Below are 11,821 nucleotides of genomic sequence, written 5' to 3'. Positions count from 1 at the left end.
TCCGAAAGGATAGAAGCGAAGAAGCAGAAAAGCTAGAACAAAAGGAGAGAGGAAAAATGGGAAAGGAAAAAAAGGAAGAGATGAGTTCAAGAGACGACCGATTCAAAGAGGAGATGGCATATCCAAAGAAGCGAAAGCTTTTTTATTTTTAAAGCAATACATACGTACCGTTGGCTAATACAGAAAGGATCTCTGCCCCAGTTGAAAATTGCTGGTTGTATTGTCTAAAAAAAAGTTTAAGAAAAAGTTAAGAAAAAAGGCAGACTCATTTTGCTAAAGTGCATATAAGAATTATTATGGGGGATAGCTATCCGAACTTGAATGCTGAAGTACAAACTGGGAAAAAAAAAACTAAAATAAATGGGGAAAAAAATGACTTGTAAACAAAAACTGTGTCTTTGTGTCACCTCTCTGGGTGCATTTCGCCAATGCACAGCCTACTTTTCTCATGCAAGGATACATATATCTCTCTATATATATATCCGTCTACACACACACACATACACACTAGCTGGATACTTGTGCTACGAAGCCCTGTGATTGGGCCAGCCCACAGACCGAATGAGTCACACACTGACCACACCCACATAAGGCAACTGGCAGTTGGAACAGAGTTCTTTTCAGGTGGGGAGGGGGGAGTAGAACGTCTATCTCCTTAGCATCGATGCCTGTTAATATAATACTGTATTAAAAATACTGTTGATCTGATGATCATTTTGAAAACTCTTTTCTTAACAAGCACCTAGAAGCCAAGAGAAACATAGGTGTCAAATTTCAAGTGTGAAGGCTTTACAGTTGTGGAGATTTCGTGATGAGTGAGTGGTATTTGGCTTTTATATACATAGATTCTTATGCTCTTAAAGAGATGCAGGGAGTTCTCGACTTACGACAGGTCATTTAGTGACCAAAGTTAGAACGGCACTGAAGAAAAGTGACTCAGGAACTGTTTTGCACCCGTAACAAACACTGCAGGCTCTCGCAGTCAGGGGATCTAAGTTTGGAGGCTTGGCAACTGGCCCCCGTTTATTTTTATATTTTATTGATTTTCCTATTAAATACATTTCTTAGTGCTTATTAAACATCGGGTTGTCTGGGAATTTCATTTGCTCCACCCCCTTGTTCCAACCATGGGTAAAATAGATTCCATATTTAATAACTGACTCACGTTTACGACGGTTGCAGCGTCCCAGGGTTACGTGATTCTCTGGCGGCCTTCTGACCATCGATGGGCAAGCCAGATTTGCTTAATATGAGCGATTTAACAAACGGCAGTGATTCACTTAACAACCGTGGCAAGGAAGGCCGTTGAAGGAGGCAAAACTCAACCACCGTCTCGCTTAGCAACGGAAGATCCGGGCCCGATTATGGCTGTAAGTCGAGGACTGCCTGGTATTCCCTTGGCTGCAAAACTTTACTTCCGTGTCAAAAGGACACTGTCGTAATAAGAGGCAGGGGGAAATGTTTTGCGAGGAAGGGGGGGGCACCGTGTTTGTACGCTGTCACGACAACTATTGTATCACAAATTTCCTGACAGTGAGAAAAATTAACCAGCGGAAAGACCTGCCACCAGAAATCATGAATGCTCCAACAACTGGAAGTTTTTAAGAAGAGACTGGACAATGCTTTGTCTGAAAGGGTTTCCTGCCTGAGTAGGGGGTTGGACTAGAAGACCTCTGAGGTCCCTTCCGACTCTTGTTAGTCTGAAAGCAAAAGTGAAGAAGGGGGCGGCGTCTGGTTAAGAATTGTGACGTCTCTTTCAATCACCGGATGTTAAGCTTTCCACCTTCCCCTCTGAGCAAGGCAGGTGGGGGGGGGGGGTTGGGGTGTTCATGTGTGGTCCTGAATACTGAAAGCCAGGAGGAGAAATTGGCTGCCATCGACCCCTTGCCCCCTCCCTCCAAACACACAAGGCTCTCCTCTGGGGAGGGAGGCTAGTCTATTGTCCTCTCCTTCCACCCCCCCCCCCCCACCCCCAGGACTGGTATAAAAGGCAGCGGAGAAAGTTAAACATCCTTCCGGGGCAAAGATGAGATTTCTGTGCCACTTTAAATGGGGAGGGGCCATTTCACTATGTAAATTTACAGAGCAAGTGAGGGTAATTTCCTAGAAATAGAATAGAATATAGAATAAGAATAAAACACAACAGAATAGAATAAAAATATAGGAATAGAATAAATATAGAAAGAGAACAGAATATAATGGAGGGAGAGAGAGAGGGAGGGGCTTTTTAAAACGTCTTTATTCAAAATATACAACTCCTATAGGAATAATAATTAAAAAAAACCCAAATCCATTTCAAAGTGCATCAAAGTCATCGGAACTGTCCCCAGAAAGACAGTGTTGGCTTCCTTCCCCTTCTCCAAGAAACCCCCAGCCCCACCCCAACCCATAGGAAGTACCAAGGGAAGCGAATGAGATTTCCCTTCTCGGACATGAAGCTTAATGGGAGAGGATTTGTCACTGGCGGGAGGCAACCCTGGAATCCCCAACTGCTTCCCGGAGCAACAGATTTCCTGCTGCAAGTTTTAACAAGGAGTTAAAAAGAGTTTGGCTATCGACTCAACGTTGTTGTTTTTTTAAAAGACAGATAAGAGAGAAATGAGCAACCACCACTCCACAGCGCGATACTGCAAGGAAATACTTTTGGCTTTACTGTAACAGACACCGAGGAAAAGGGGGAGGCCTCCCCCCATTTTACCCTCCACCCCAAATAACACCGGAGGGAGGGAGGGAGTTTCTGGCAGCAGATAACGTGTCTGTAGTAAACCTCGCGGGGCCTCGCTGGTCGGTCAGACGGAAGTGTGGACTGGGGTGACGGCGGGAGAGGAGCCCCGCTCGGAGGAAGACGAAATGGAGCGCTTTGCAGCTTCCCGCTGCAGTTCTTCCACCCTCTTTTGAAGTTCGGTTCGGATGGCGAGGAGTTCCTTCAGGTTCTGGTGAATTGGCATCTGTTGGGACGGAATACAAGCTTTGGTTGGCTTTGAAAGAGCCCAGAGTCTCCCAACTGTTCATCACTCAGCAGTCACAACTCTTAAATGAGGATCCACATTCTTAAAATGGAGGGAAGTAAGCAGTGGGGTACCACAGGGTTCTGCCTTAGGCCCACTGCTCTTCAGTAGCTTCCTAAACTAGACTTAGATGAGGGAATAGGAGGGGAACTCACCAAATTTGCAGGTGATACTAAGCTGGCAGGAATAGCCAACACCCTAGAAGGCAGGCTCAGGATCCAAATGGCTTAAGAGCACTGACTGGGAGAGGCATCGTGGAGTCTTAGTGGACGACCAGCTAAATATGAGCCAGTTGTGTGCAGCAGCAGCCAAAAAAGCCAATGCAATCCTAAACTGCATTAACAGAGGGATACAATCAAGATCAAGGGAGGTATAATAAACCCTTAGTAAGGCCACATCTGCATCCAGGTTTGGTCACCACACTTATAAAAAAGATGTTGAGACTCTAGAAAGAGTGCAGAGAAGAGCAACCAAGAGGATGAGGGGATTGGAGGCTGAAACATACAAAGAACGGTTGCAGAAACTGGGTGTGTCTAGTCTAGTGGCGAGAAGGACCAGGGGAGACAGGATAGCAGCCTTCCAATATGTGAGGGGCTGCCACAGAGAGGAGGGTGTGTGTGTCAACCTACTCTCCAAGGCACCCAAAGGCCAGGCAAGGAATAACGGATGGAAACTGATCAAGGAGAGATTCAACCTAGAAATAGGGAGAAATTTTCTGACCGTGAGAGCCATCAAACCATGGAACAGAAGTTGCCCTCGGAAGTTGTGGGGGCTTCATGACTGGAAGCTTTCAAGAAGAGGCTGGAAGGCCATCGGTCAGAAATGGTGTAGGGTCTCCTGCTTGGGTGGGGGGTTGGACTAGATGACCTCCAAGGTCCCTTCCAACTCTGTTCATCTGTATATTTATCTTTTTGGGTCAATGTCTATGGAGGCTCTGAGGCATCCAGGGAGTTTTTCCAAAAGGCAACTGGATTTTCTTGCGTTGGATAGAAAACGTTTCACTTCTCATCCACCGAGGAACTTCTTCAGTTCTGCTTTTTGGATGAGAAGTGAAAGGTTTTCAAGGAAAAAGGCAAGGAAGTCCAGTTGCCTTTTGGGAAAGCATGCCTGGGCCATCTGTGAGGTAATTTTAACCTTTCCCTTCGAAACAACAAAACCCAAACTAGGGATGATCTGTAATGGAAGCAGAGGTGGTTAAATATATATATAAAACAGACAAGAAACTAGGATAAAGAAGGGGGGAGATGCAGAGCTACAGCAAGGGAATTGCAAATTCCAACTGAGAAATGCAGCAGGCCAAATGATGGGTGGGGATTTTATTTTATTTTTAAAAATAATCTTTCCACACTTGCCCGAAGCTGAAAGAGAGAAAATTTGTGGGCTTCTCGTTGCGTGGAGTCGCCCAAGCCCAGGCATTGCAAAGCTGGCTGAGGTATATCTTAAAAGGTTGAGAAGCCTTCTTTTAAAATGTTTAGAAGAAACACTGAAATCTCTTTGCTGATTTGGAAATCACAAGGAAGGGAAGGTTAACCCCCACCCCCACCCCAGCTGCAAAGGTAGAAATTACCTTGCAGGAGGCTTGATAGATGACTAATTCAAGGTGACAGAGGTTTGGCCTTCTGGGACGGATAAGCCCTTCCTACCTGCTACATGGAGGTGTGTGGTGGGCAATTGTGGAGTTGCAGACTCAAGAGATCTGAAGGGCACCCGATCGCAGTTATATTTTCAAGAAGGAGCTCGTTCACGGAAGTCTGAACACTGGGAGGCAGCTGTTTGCTTTCTGTGTTGTAATTTTGCTACTGCAAATGCATGCATGTGTTGGAAAGGCAGGTGTGTGTGTGTGTGTGTTTATTGTCATTGATGAGACAATGGGCTGAGTAGCTACATTCACACACTACATTTAATCCTGTGGCTGAATTTGCCCTTTTCCCGGGATTGTACAATAGGCTGTGGCATAAATTAATTGAAGGAGGGAGGTTGGTGAAACACACTAGGACTCTTACACACACAGGGAAACACACACACACAAACCCAAGCTTAAAAGCCACTCAAATTTAGCCCGTTGTGGAAATGCTGCTGCTGGTAGGAATCAGGAATCTTGGTTAGACTGGTAGGGATAAAATGTGTGAATTACAAGGTTTTTCTAAAGAATGCTTCACAGCTAACTGGGGGAGAGAGAAAAGATTGGTTCTGAATTGGACTGGTAAGCCGCAGCGGATTTCATTTCGGGATTTATTAGGTGCTTAATTAAGGCGGCTTCTAGTGCTCCCCCAGCACAGCTAATTATAACAATCTAACCTGTAGATCACAAATAGGCGGCTGCACGAGAGCCCATCGGGCAGGATGTCGAAATCATGAGCGAAGGCTGCGTTCTGCTAACGCAGCTTCTGCCTTGGCAACAAGCATTTAAATGGGGATTTTTCTCTCCACGCATCTGGGTGTGTGTGTGGCCTGTCTTCCCCCCTCCCCTCTCTTCCAGCATTGTGTGGTACAACATTCACACCCACAAGGAGAGGCACGAAAGCCAGCCGTATCCCCGCCGCGCACTTCAGGCATGGCTTGTTCTAAACTGCACGGAACCAAACTCTTTAGCACAGGCGCCTGCCTCCCCTTTGCCAGCTGAAGGACACCCTTGATCCAAAGGGAAATTGCTCTGCAGTGGATGTGTCTCTTTCTGCTTCCACCCCCCTCCCTCTCTGCTTCCCTCCCCAAGGAAGAACAGCATCTGGCGGATGAAAGGCCTATTTTAACCTCGCTGCTTGATTCTATAAAGTGATCCCCCCCCCCCAAACTTGGTAGCTGCTAGAAGAGCGCCATGGAACGAATGGCCTTAGAATGGGGCAGAATTTGAGCACCCAACAATCACGCCTCTCTCCGAGGCACAAGGACAATGGGGGGGGGGGGGGAGGGCTGGTTGACAGAGTGGCAATTCCCCTCTTCGGCCCACATCAGGGGTCTCAAACTCAATTTCATTACGGGTTGTGCATCAGGGTTGTGTTTGACCTGGGGGGGGCAGGGTAGGTGTGGCCAGCTTGATGTCACTTGTGTCAGGGGCACCTCTGGTGGCCCAAGCACTTTGCCAGAGAAAACGGGCTCCCGAGCCCTATTTTTGGCTGGGAAGACCTCCTGCAATCCCCCCCCCCCCACCAGCAGAAATTGAGCTCTCCCAGGCTCCGGTTTTGCTGGTGGAGGCACCACAGGCTGGTCCTTCGCTGTTTCCTGCGGCCGCATCCAGCCCCTGGGCCTTGAGTTTGACCCCCCCCCCCCCCGGCCTAGGTGTTGGGAAGCATGCAGGATTCTATCCCTGCCACAGGAAGGGACCAAATACCCAAGAGCTTATAGGACTTGAGACCCTGCGAGGGAGCTCCAGTATCTACAATGGACAGGAATTCCTCCCCCAGGAAAGTCTCCGCCCTCCCCCCCTTTTTCACAACAGGTAGCGGGCAGGGAGCCCGGCTGAAGGTGTGTTTAATGTGGCAAATGTAAAAGATGAAAGAAAGGGGGCAGAGAAGAGGAACCAAAACAACAAGGGGCTGGGGGGGCTAAACCAGACGACGGGTCGATTGAAGGAAGAGAAGCGCGGCCGTTTCTTCAGAACTGCAGAGAGCCAAGAGTGGCATATCCATTAGCTGGCAGCAGACTTGCAACAATGGCTGACCAGAACAACGCAGAAAACTCTTTATTCTCGGGACTCCTTCGGGGATTTGGGAGGAAGGTTGAGACGCTATTTATTAGCTACTATTTTACCGAAGGAAACTAGAGGGCGGAAACAGCCTCCCCCGTTCCCCCGGAAGCCCTCTGAAGGCTTGAGGGACTTTCAGGACGCTTCCCTGAAGCCTCTGGAGCAGTCAAAAAGAACCTCCGAGCAAACCGGGAGTCCGTTCCCGAACTTCCGGTTTGCCCATAGGGCCGTTTTTTTGTGCTCCAGAGGCTTCAGGGAAGCTCATGAAGCCTCGGGGGGGGGGGGGGGGGGGGGCTCTTTTCGCCCTTCCCAGGCTCCTATAAAGGCTCTGGAACCTGGGGAGGGCGAAAAATGGCTTTTAAAAAGGGTGAACTCAGCTGGCCAGCGCGCACATGCGCTGCGTGCCATAGGTTCGCCATCGTTGATCTAGTCAATAGATTAGTTTAATTCAAGAGTTGGAAGGGACCTTGTAGGTCATCCAATCCAACCCCCTGCCTAATCAGGAGACCCTACACCATTTCTGACCGATGGCAGTCCAGTCTCTTCTTGAAAGCCTCCAGTGATGAAGCGCCCACAATTTCTGAAGGCAACTTCTGTTCCACTGGTTGATTGCACTTGCTGTCAGAAAATGTTCTCCTTATTTCCACGTTGAATCTCTTCCTTGTTCAGTTTCCATCCATTATTCCTTCTCTGGCCTTCGGGTGCTTTGGAGAATAGCTTTCCTCTCTGTGGCAGCCCCTCAAATACTGGAAGACTGTTTATCATGTCTCCCCTGGTCCTTCTCGTCACTAGACTAGCCAGGGCCAGTTCCTGCAACCGTTCATCGTATGTTTTAGCCTCCAGTCCCATCATCATCTTGGTTGCTCTTCTCTGCACTTTAGAGTCTCAACATCTTTTTTTATGGTGTGGTGACCAAAACTGGACGCAGGATTCTAGGTGTGCTCTTACTAAGGCTTTATAGAGTGGTATTAGTACTTCCCTTGATTGTATCCCTCTGTTAATGCAGTTTAGGATTGCATTGGCTTTTTTGGCTGCTGCTGCACACAACTGGCTCATATTTAGCTGGTCGTCCACTAAGACTCCACGATGCCTCTCCCAGTCACTGCTCTTAAGCCTGGTTTCACCCAGTTTATATGAGTCCTTTGGGTTTTTCTTGCCTAAGTGTGAGACTTTCCTTTTCTCTACGTTGAATTTCATTTTGTTAGATAGGGCCCAGGGTTCACGTCTGTGAAGATCCATTTGGATCCCTTCTAGGGTGTTGGCTATTCCTGCCAGCTTAGTATCACCTGCAAATTTGGTGAGTTCCCCTCCTATTCCCTCATCTAAGTCTAGTTTAGGAAGCTACTGAAGAGCAGTGGGCCTAAGGCAGAACCCTGTGGTACCCCACTGCTTACTTCCCTCCATTTTAAGAATGTGGATCCCCACTTTTAACTAAGAGTTGTGACTTTGATCTGCAGTTTTTAGTAGCAATGACACAGTGACTATGTCCTGGGCTGTTTCCAGATCAAAGGGAGAGAAAGAAAGTCCATCAGATCTAATCTCCTGTCAATCACACCTTGGATTACCTCTATGAGGCAGTCAAAAGCTCCACGGTTTCTAGTTCAGGATGACTTGCTTCTGTCACTTGTTTCTGCCATTTGGATTCGCAGAAGGCAGGCCAATTGCGTGGGAAGCTTACCTGGGGTCTCATGCGGGGGTCCCAACGTACATAGTAGTTGACCCACAATTCCAGATGACTTAAGCTGGCTACTGGGTAGAGAACGTGGTTCTTGTAGTTGACGTAGAAAGGGTTGCTGAATTCTTCCACCTGGCTGTTGATGTAGGACCACAGAGAGACGGTTTTGGTGTTGATCTCCTGAGGGAACAAGGTTAGGAAAAGGTTATGCTTGCAGTGTATATATATATATATATATATATATATATATATATATATATATATATATATATATATATATATATATATATATATATATATATACATACACACCACTTTATAACTCAGGTGGCTTGGTGAGCTCTCTTCTCCTGGAAGAGAAGCAGGTACCAGATAGGTTGTCAGGACTAGCCCAAGAACGTCGTAAAACAATCCCACCAAAGTTTAGTTCATTATTGGCAAATACTCTATACAGACGGAATCTTGCCTGACTAAATTTATAATATTCTTAACAGAAATACCCTAGAGATTATAGGGAGTGGCTGTCCTAAATCTTACCTTCCTAAATATCCTCCAATGTGCTCTTCCCACGATCCAGCTTGTAGGAGAACAGGCAGAGGGTAGAGTTAAGTGCATCCTTAGTTCAGAATGCGGGTGTTGCCACAAGAGACTCAAGTCCAGCCCCCCTCCCCTTCCTCTTGAATTCTGTCGGCCTGTATCCAGCGCCAATTCACTACTGGTCATTAGTTGGCCAGATTCTTGTGTACAGCTAATCCTTGACTTACAATGCTTCGTTTAATGACTGTTTGAAGTTGCAACACCCCCAGGGTCTCGTGATTTAAAGATGCTTGGCAGCTGGCATGTGCTTGTGGGTGTTGCAGTGTCCTGGGGTCACCGAATTCCTTTTTGTGATGAGCAAAGCCAATGGGGAAGCCGGATTCACCTAACAGCTGTGGCAAGGAAGGTCATAAAACAGGGCAAAACCCACTTAACAATTGTCTCACTTGGCAACAGAAATTTTGGGCTCAATTGTAGCCATAGGTTAAGGACTGCCTGCATAGAATATTCTCAGCCATTATTAGTTGCCGGGTTTCAAGTCAAAAATGGGCGAGGATTATTTTAGAACATTGAGCAATAGTGTTTTTTTAAGTTAACATTTATTGGGCCATTGGCTTATTAATATTTAGGCATGCATGTTAAGGAGCAGGTTGGGGTAGCCATGATGCCCTTGTCACAGTCGAATGATGCAAGGCAGGTGGGAAATAAGATAAAAACCAAAACAATGAAATTGTCTGAATGTCAGCAAATTCTAGAGCATAGAATCAATGAAGTGGTACTATAGGAAAAACCAAAACAGGTATAATCTCTTATACCAACCTAAAATATTGTGGGTTGTAATTAAACGGCTACATTTAACGGGGTCATTAAAATTCTAAGCCAAGCCCCAACTTCCCTCTACAGCCATTATTAAATCAAGCTTTCGGAATCACAATCCGTTATCTGATTCCTCTCGCAATTTTCTATTCCTCCGGTGCTCTAAAGCATCTGTTTCCACTACAGCCACCTCTTAAATGGCATTTTCTCTTTCTCCCCCTTCCTTCCTTTCTTCTTTCCTATTTTTTTTCTCCCTGAAAGAGGGAGCTGCATTAGATTATCCATTCAGGAGAGGCTGGCTTGGTGAGGAGGGTGTGATTCAGCTCCATCTTGTGGTGCAGCTACGCAATTGGGCTGTGGGTCCTTCGGACACGAAAGCAAAGGGTATTTTAAAGCAACGGTCACCAACTGGTGATCTGGGAGAAAATTTTGGTGGTCTGCAGAAAATTTATTTGCATTTTTTACATTGCACTAACTCGGGGGTCCTCAAACTATGCTCCCTGGGCCAGATAAGTGCAATGAACGCTTGTGTTGCTGCAGAGAGTCTCCCCCTTCGGGGTCTTTTTGTGATGGTCGGAGGGGGGCAGAAATTTGACTTGGGGTCTGCTTCGGCCTCCTGTTGGGACCTTTGGGCGAAGGCTGGAGGGAAGCACCGCTGGTGGCAAAGAGCCGGAGGGCCTCGTTCCAGTGGGGCTGCATCATGGCCTGGAACTGGCTGATCTCAACCTGCTGAGCCTCCAGGCGCGGTACCTGGCCTTGCACTCCCGCAGGTCTTCCCTCTGCTTGGAAAGCCTATGCTCCTAGTCCTCAGTGAGGTGCTTCTGCTAAGCCTCCTTCTCGACCAGATCCAATTTGAACTGAGGTAGCTGTTTTGCCAATTCTTTCTCGCGATGGCTGCTTAGCTCCAATAACTGTTTCCTGTTGGGGCCCTAAGGAGCCCGGGCGGGCAGGCGAGGAGTGGCTGGGAGGGGAGGGGCGAGGAGAGGCCAGCGAGGCACCCCTCGACATGAGTGAAATTGAGTTGGCCACGCCCGCCCAGTCACATGACCACCTAAGTACGCTCACGCAGCTGGCCATTAGGCAGATCCTATTAGTGGTCCAAAGGATGTAAAATTCTGAATTTAGTGGTCCCTGAGGTCTGAAAGGTTGGGGGGGGGGGGTCCTGTTTTAAAGGACACCGCCTGCTCTCACACATTTGAGAGAAATCCAACCTAGCTGGAGCTTTTGGATGGCTTTGGTCCCACAGGGTGAACGGGGACTCAGAATGTAAAGGTGAACGCTCCGTTTTTACCCGGCTTGCAATTTCTAGTCCTGAAAACCGAGGATTTTTACAATCAGCGCCATAAGGAACATTTGATGACCCAAAATGTAGACATCTAACCCACCAGGAGAAACATCAAACTCCAAACACTTCAGTGTCCGATGATGCCCTTAAGCTGGTCGTTTCAGCTAGAAACGATAATTGCTCTTAAGGGCAGGAATTGTGTTCACGACAAAGACTTCAGTGCTGGGTTGTTGGCGTTTGGCGCCGTTTCCCACTTCAAGTGAGAGATGAACATTTGAATCTTTTCAAGTTCTACAGGAGGAGTGTTCACATCTAGCCGTTGGAAGACTTCAACTCCCAGAATTCCCCAGCCAGCACAGTCTTCAAGTGGCCAAGCGAGGATATCCCCGCTGTACAGCAAAAGGAAAAAATAACCCCAAATTATCTTTCTCGCCATTTTATCAAATCATCATCAAGCGCACTGAGTGTTTTACCTCTTTCACTCGCTGATGTTCTGAGTTGTACAAAAAGGTGCCGAATAGACAGCTGTACAGGTGATCCAAAATGTTGATCAAAAACAGCTCGTTGAATTCGAAGGCGGCTGGGAACTAAAGCGGGAAGAATACACATATTTATTTTCCCCCCATTAGTAAAAAGGAACCCGCTTTTCATTGAAGCAAATAGATTTTTTTCGTGGATGGAAAAGACAGAGGGGAAAGGTTTGTTACAACATGCTCAACTAGGCTAGCGCGCTTCAGTGACAGTAACAAGAGTTGGAAGGGACCTCGGAGGTCATCTAGTTCAACCTCCTGATCACGCAGGAGACCCATACTATTTCT

The 11,821-nt window shown here is 47.2% G+C and overlaps 1 protein-coding gene across 3 annotated transcripts in view; it reads right to left on the bottom strand.

Moving 5' to 3' along the window:
- Positions 1-2,222: 2,222 nt before the first annotated feature.
- The window catches only part of MTMR1 (myotubularin related protein 1), a 32,449-nt gene continuing 22,850 nt past the window's right edge, over positions 2,223-11,821 (bottom strand). For all 3 annotated transcript variants that reach the window (XM_081963808.1, XM_081963807.1, XM_081963809.1), the window contains 3 exons: positions 11,477-11,590; positions 8,369-8,545; positions 2,223-2,948 (listed from right to left, as the gene is read on the bottom strand). In XM_081963808.1, the coding sequence (XP_081819934.1) occupies positions 2,790-2,948; positions 8,369-8,545; positions 11,477-11,590 (450 nt within the window). In that variant the 3' untranslated portion in view covers positions 2,223-2,789. The remainder of the gene's footprint in view (positions 2,949-8,368; positions 8,546-11,476; positions 11,591-11,821) is intronic.

Source organism: Natrix helvetica (genome assembly GCF_964273705.1).
Source record: "Natrix helvetica genome assembly, chromosome: 11".
Classification (NCBI taxonomy): Eukaryota; Metazoa; Chordata; class Lepidosauria; order Squamata; family Natricidae; genus Natrix; species Natrix helvetica.
This window is presented reverse-complemented; position numbering and strand designations above follow the sequence as displayed.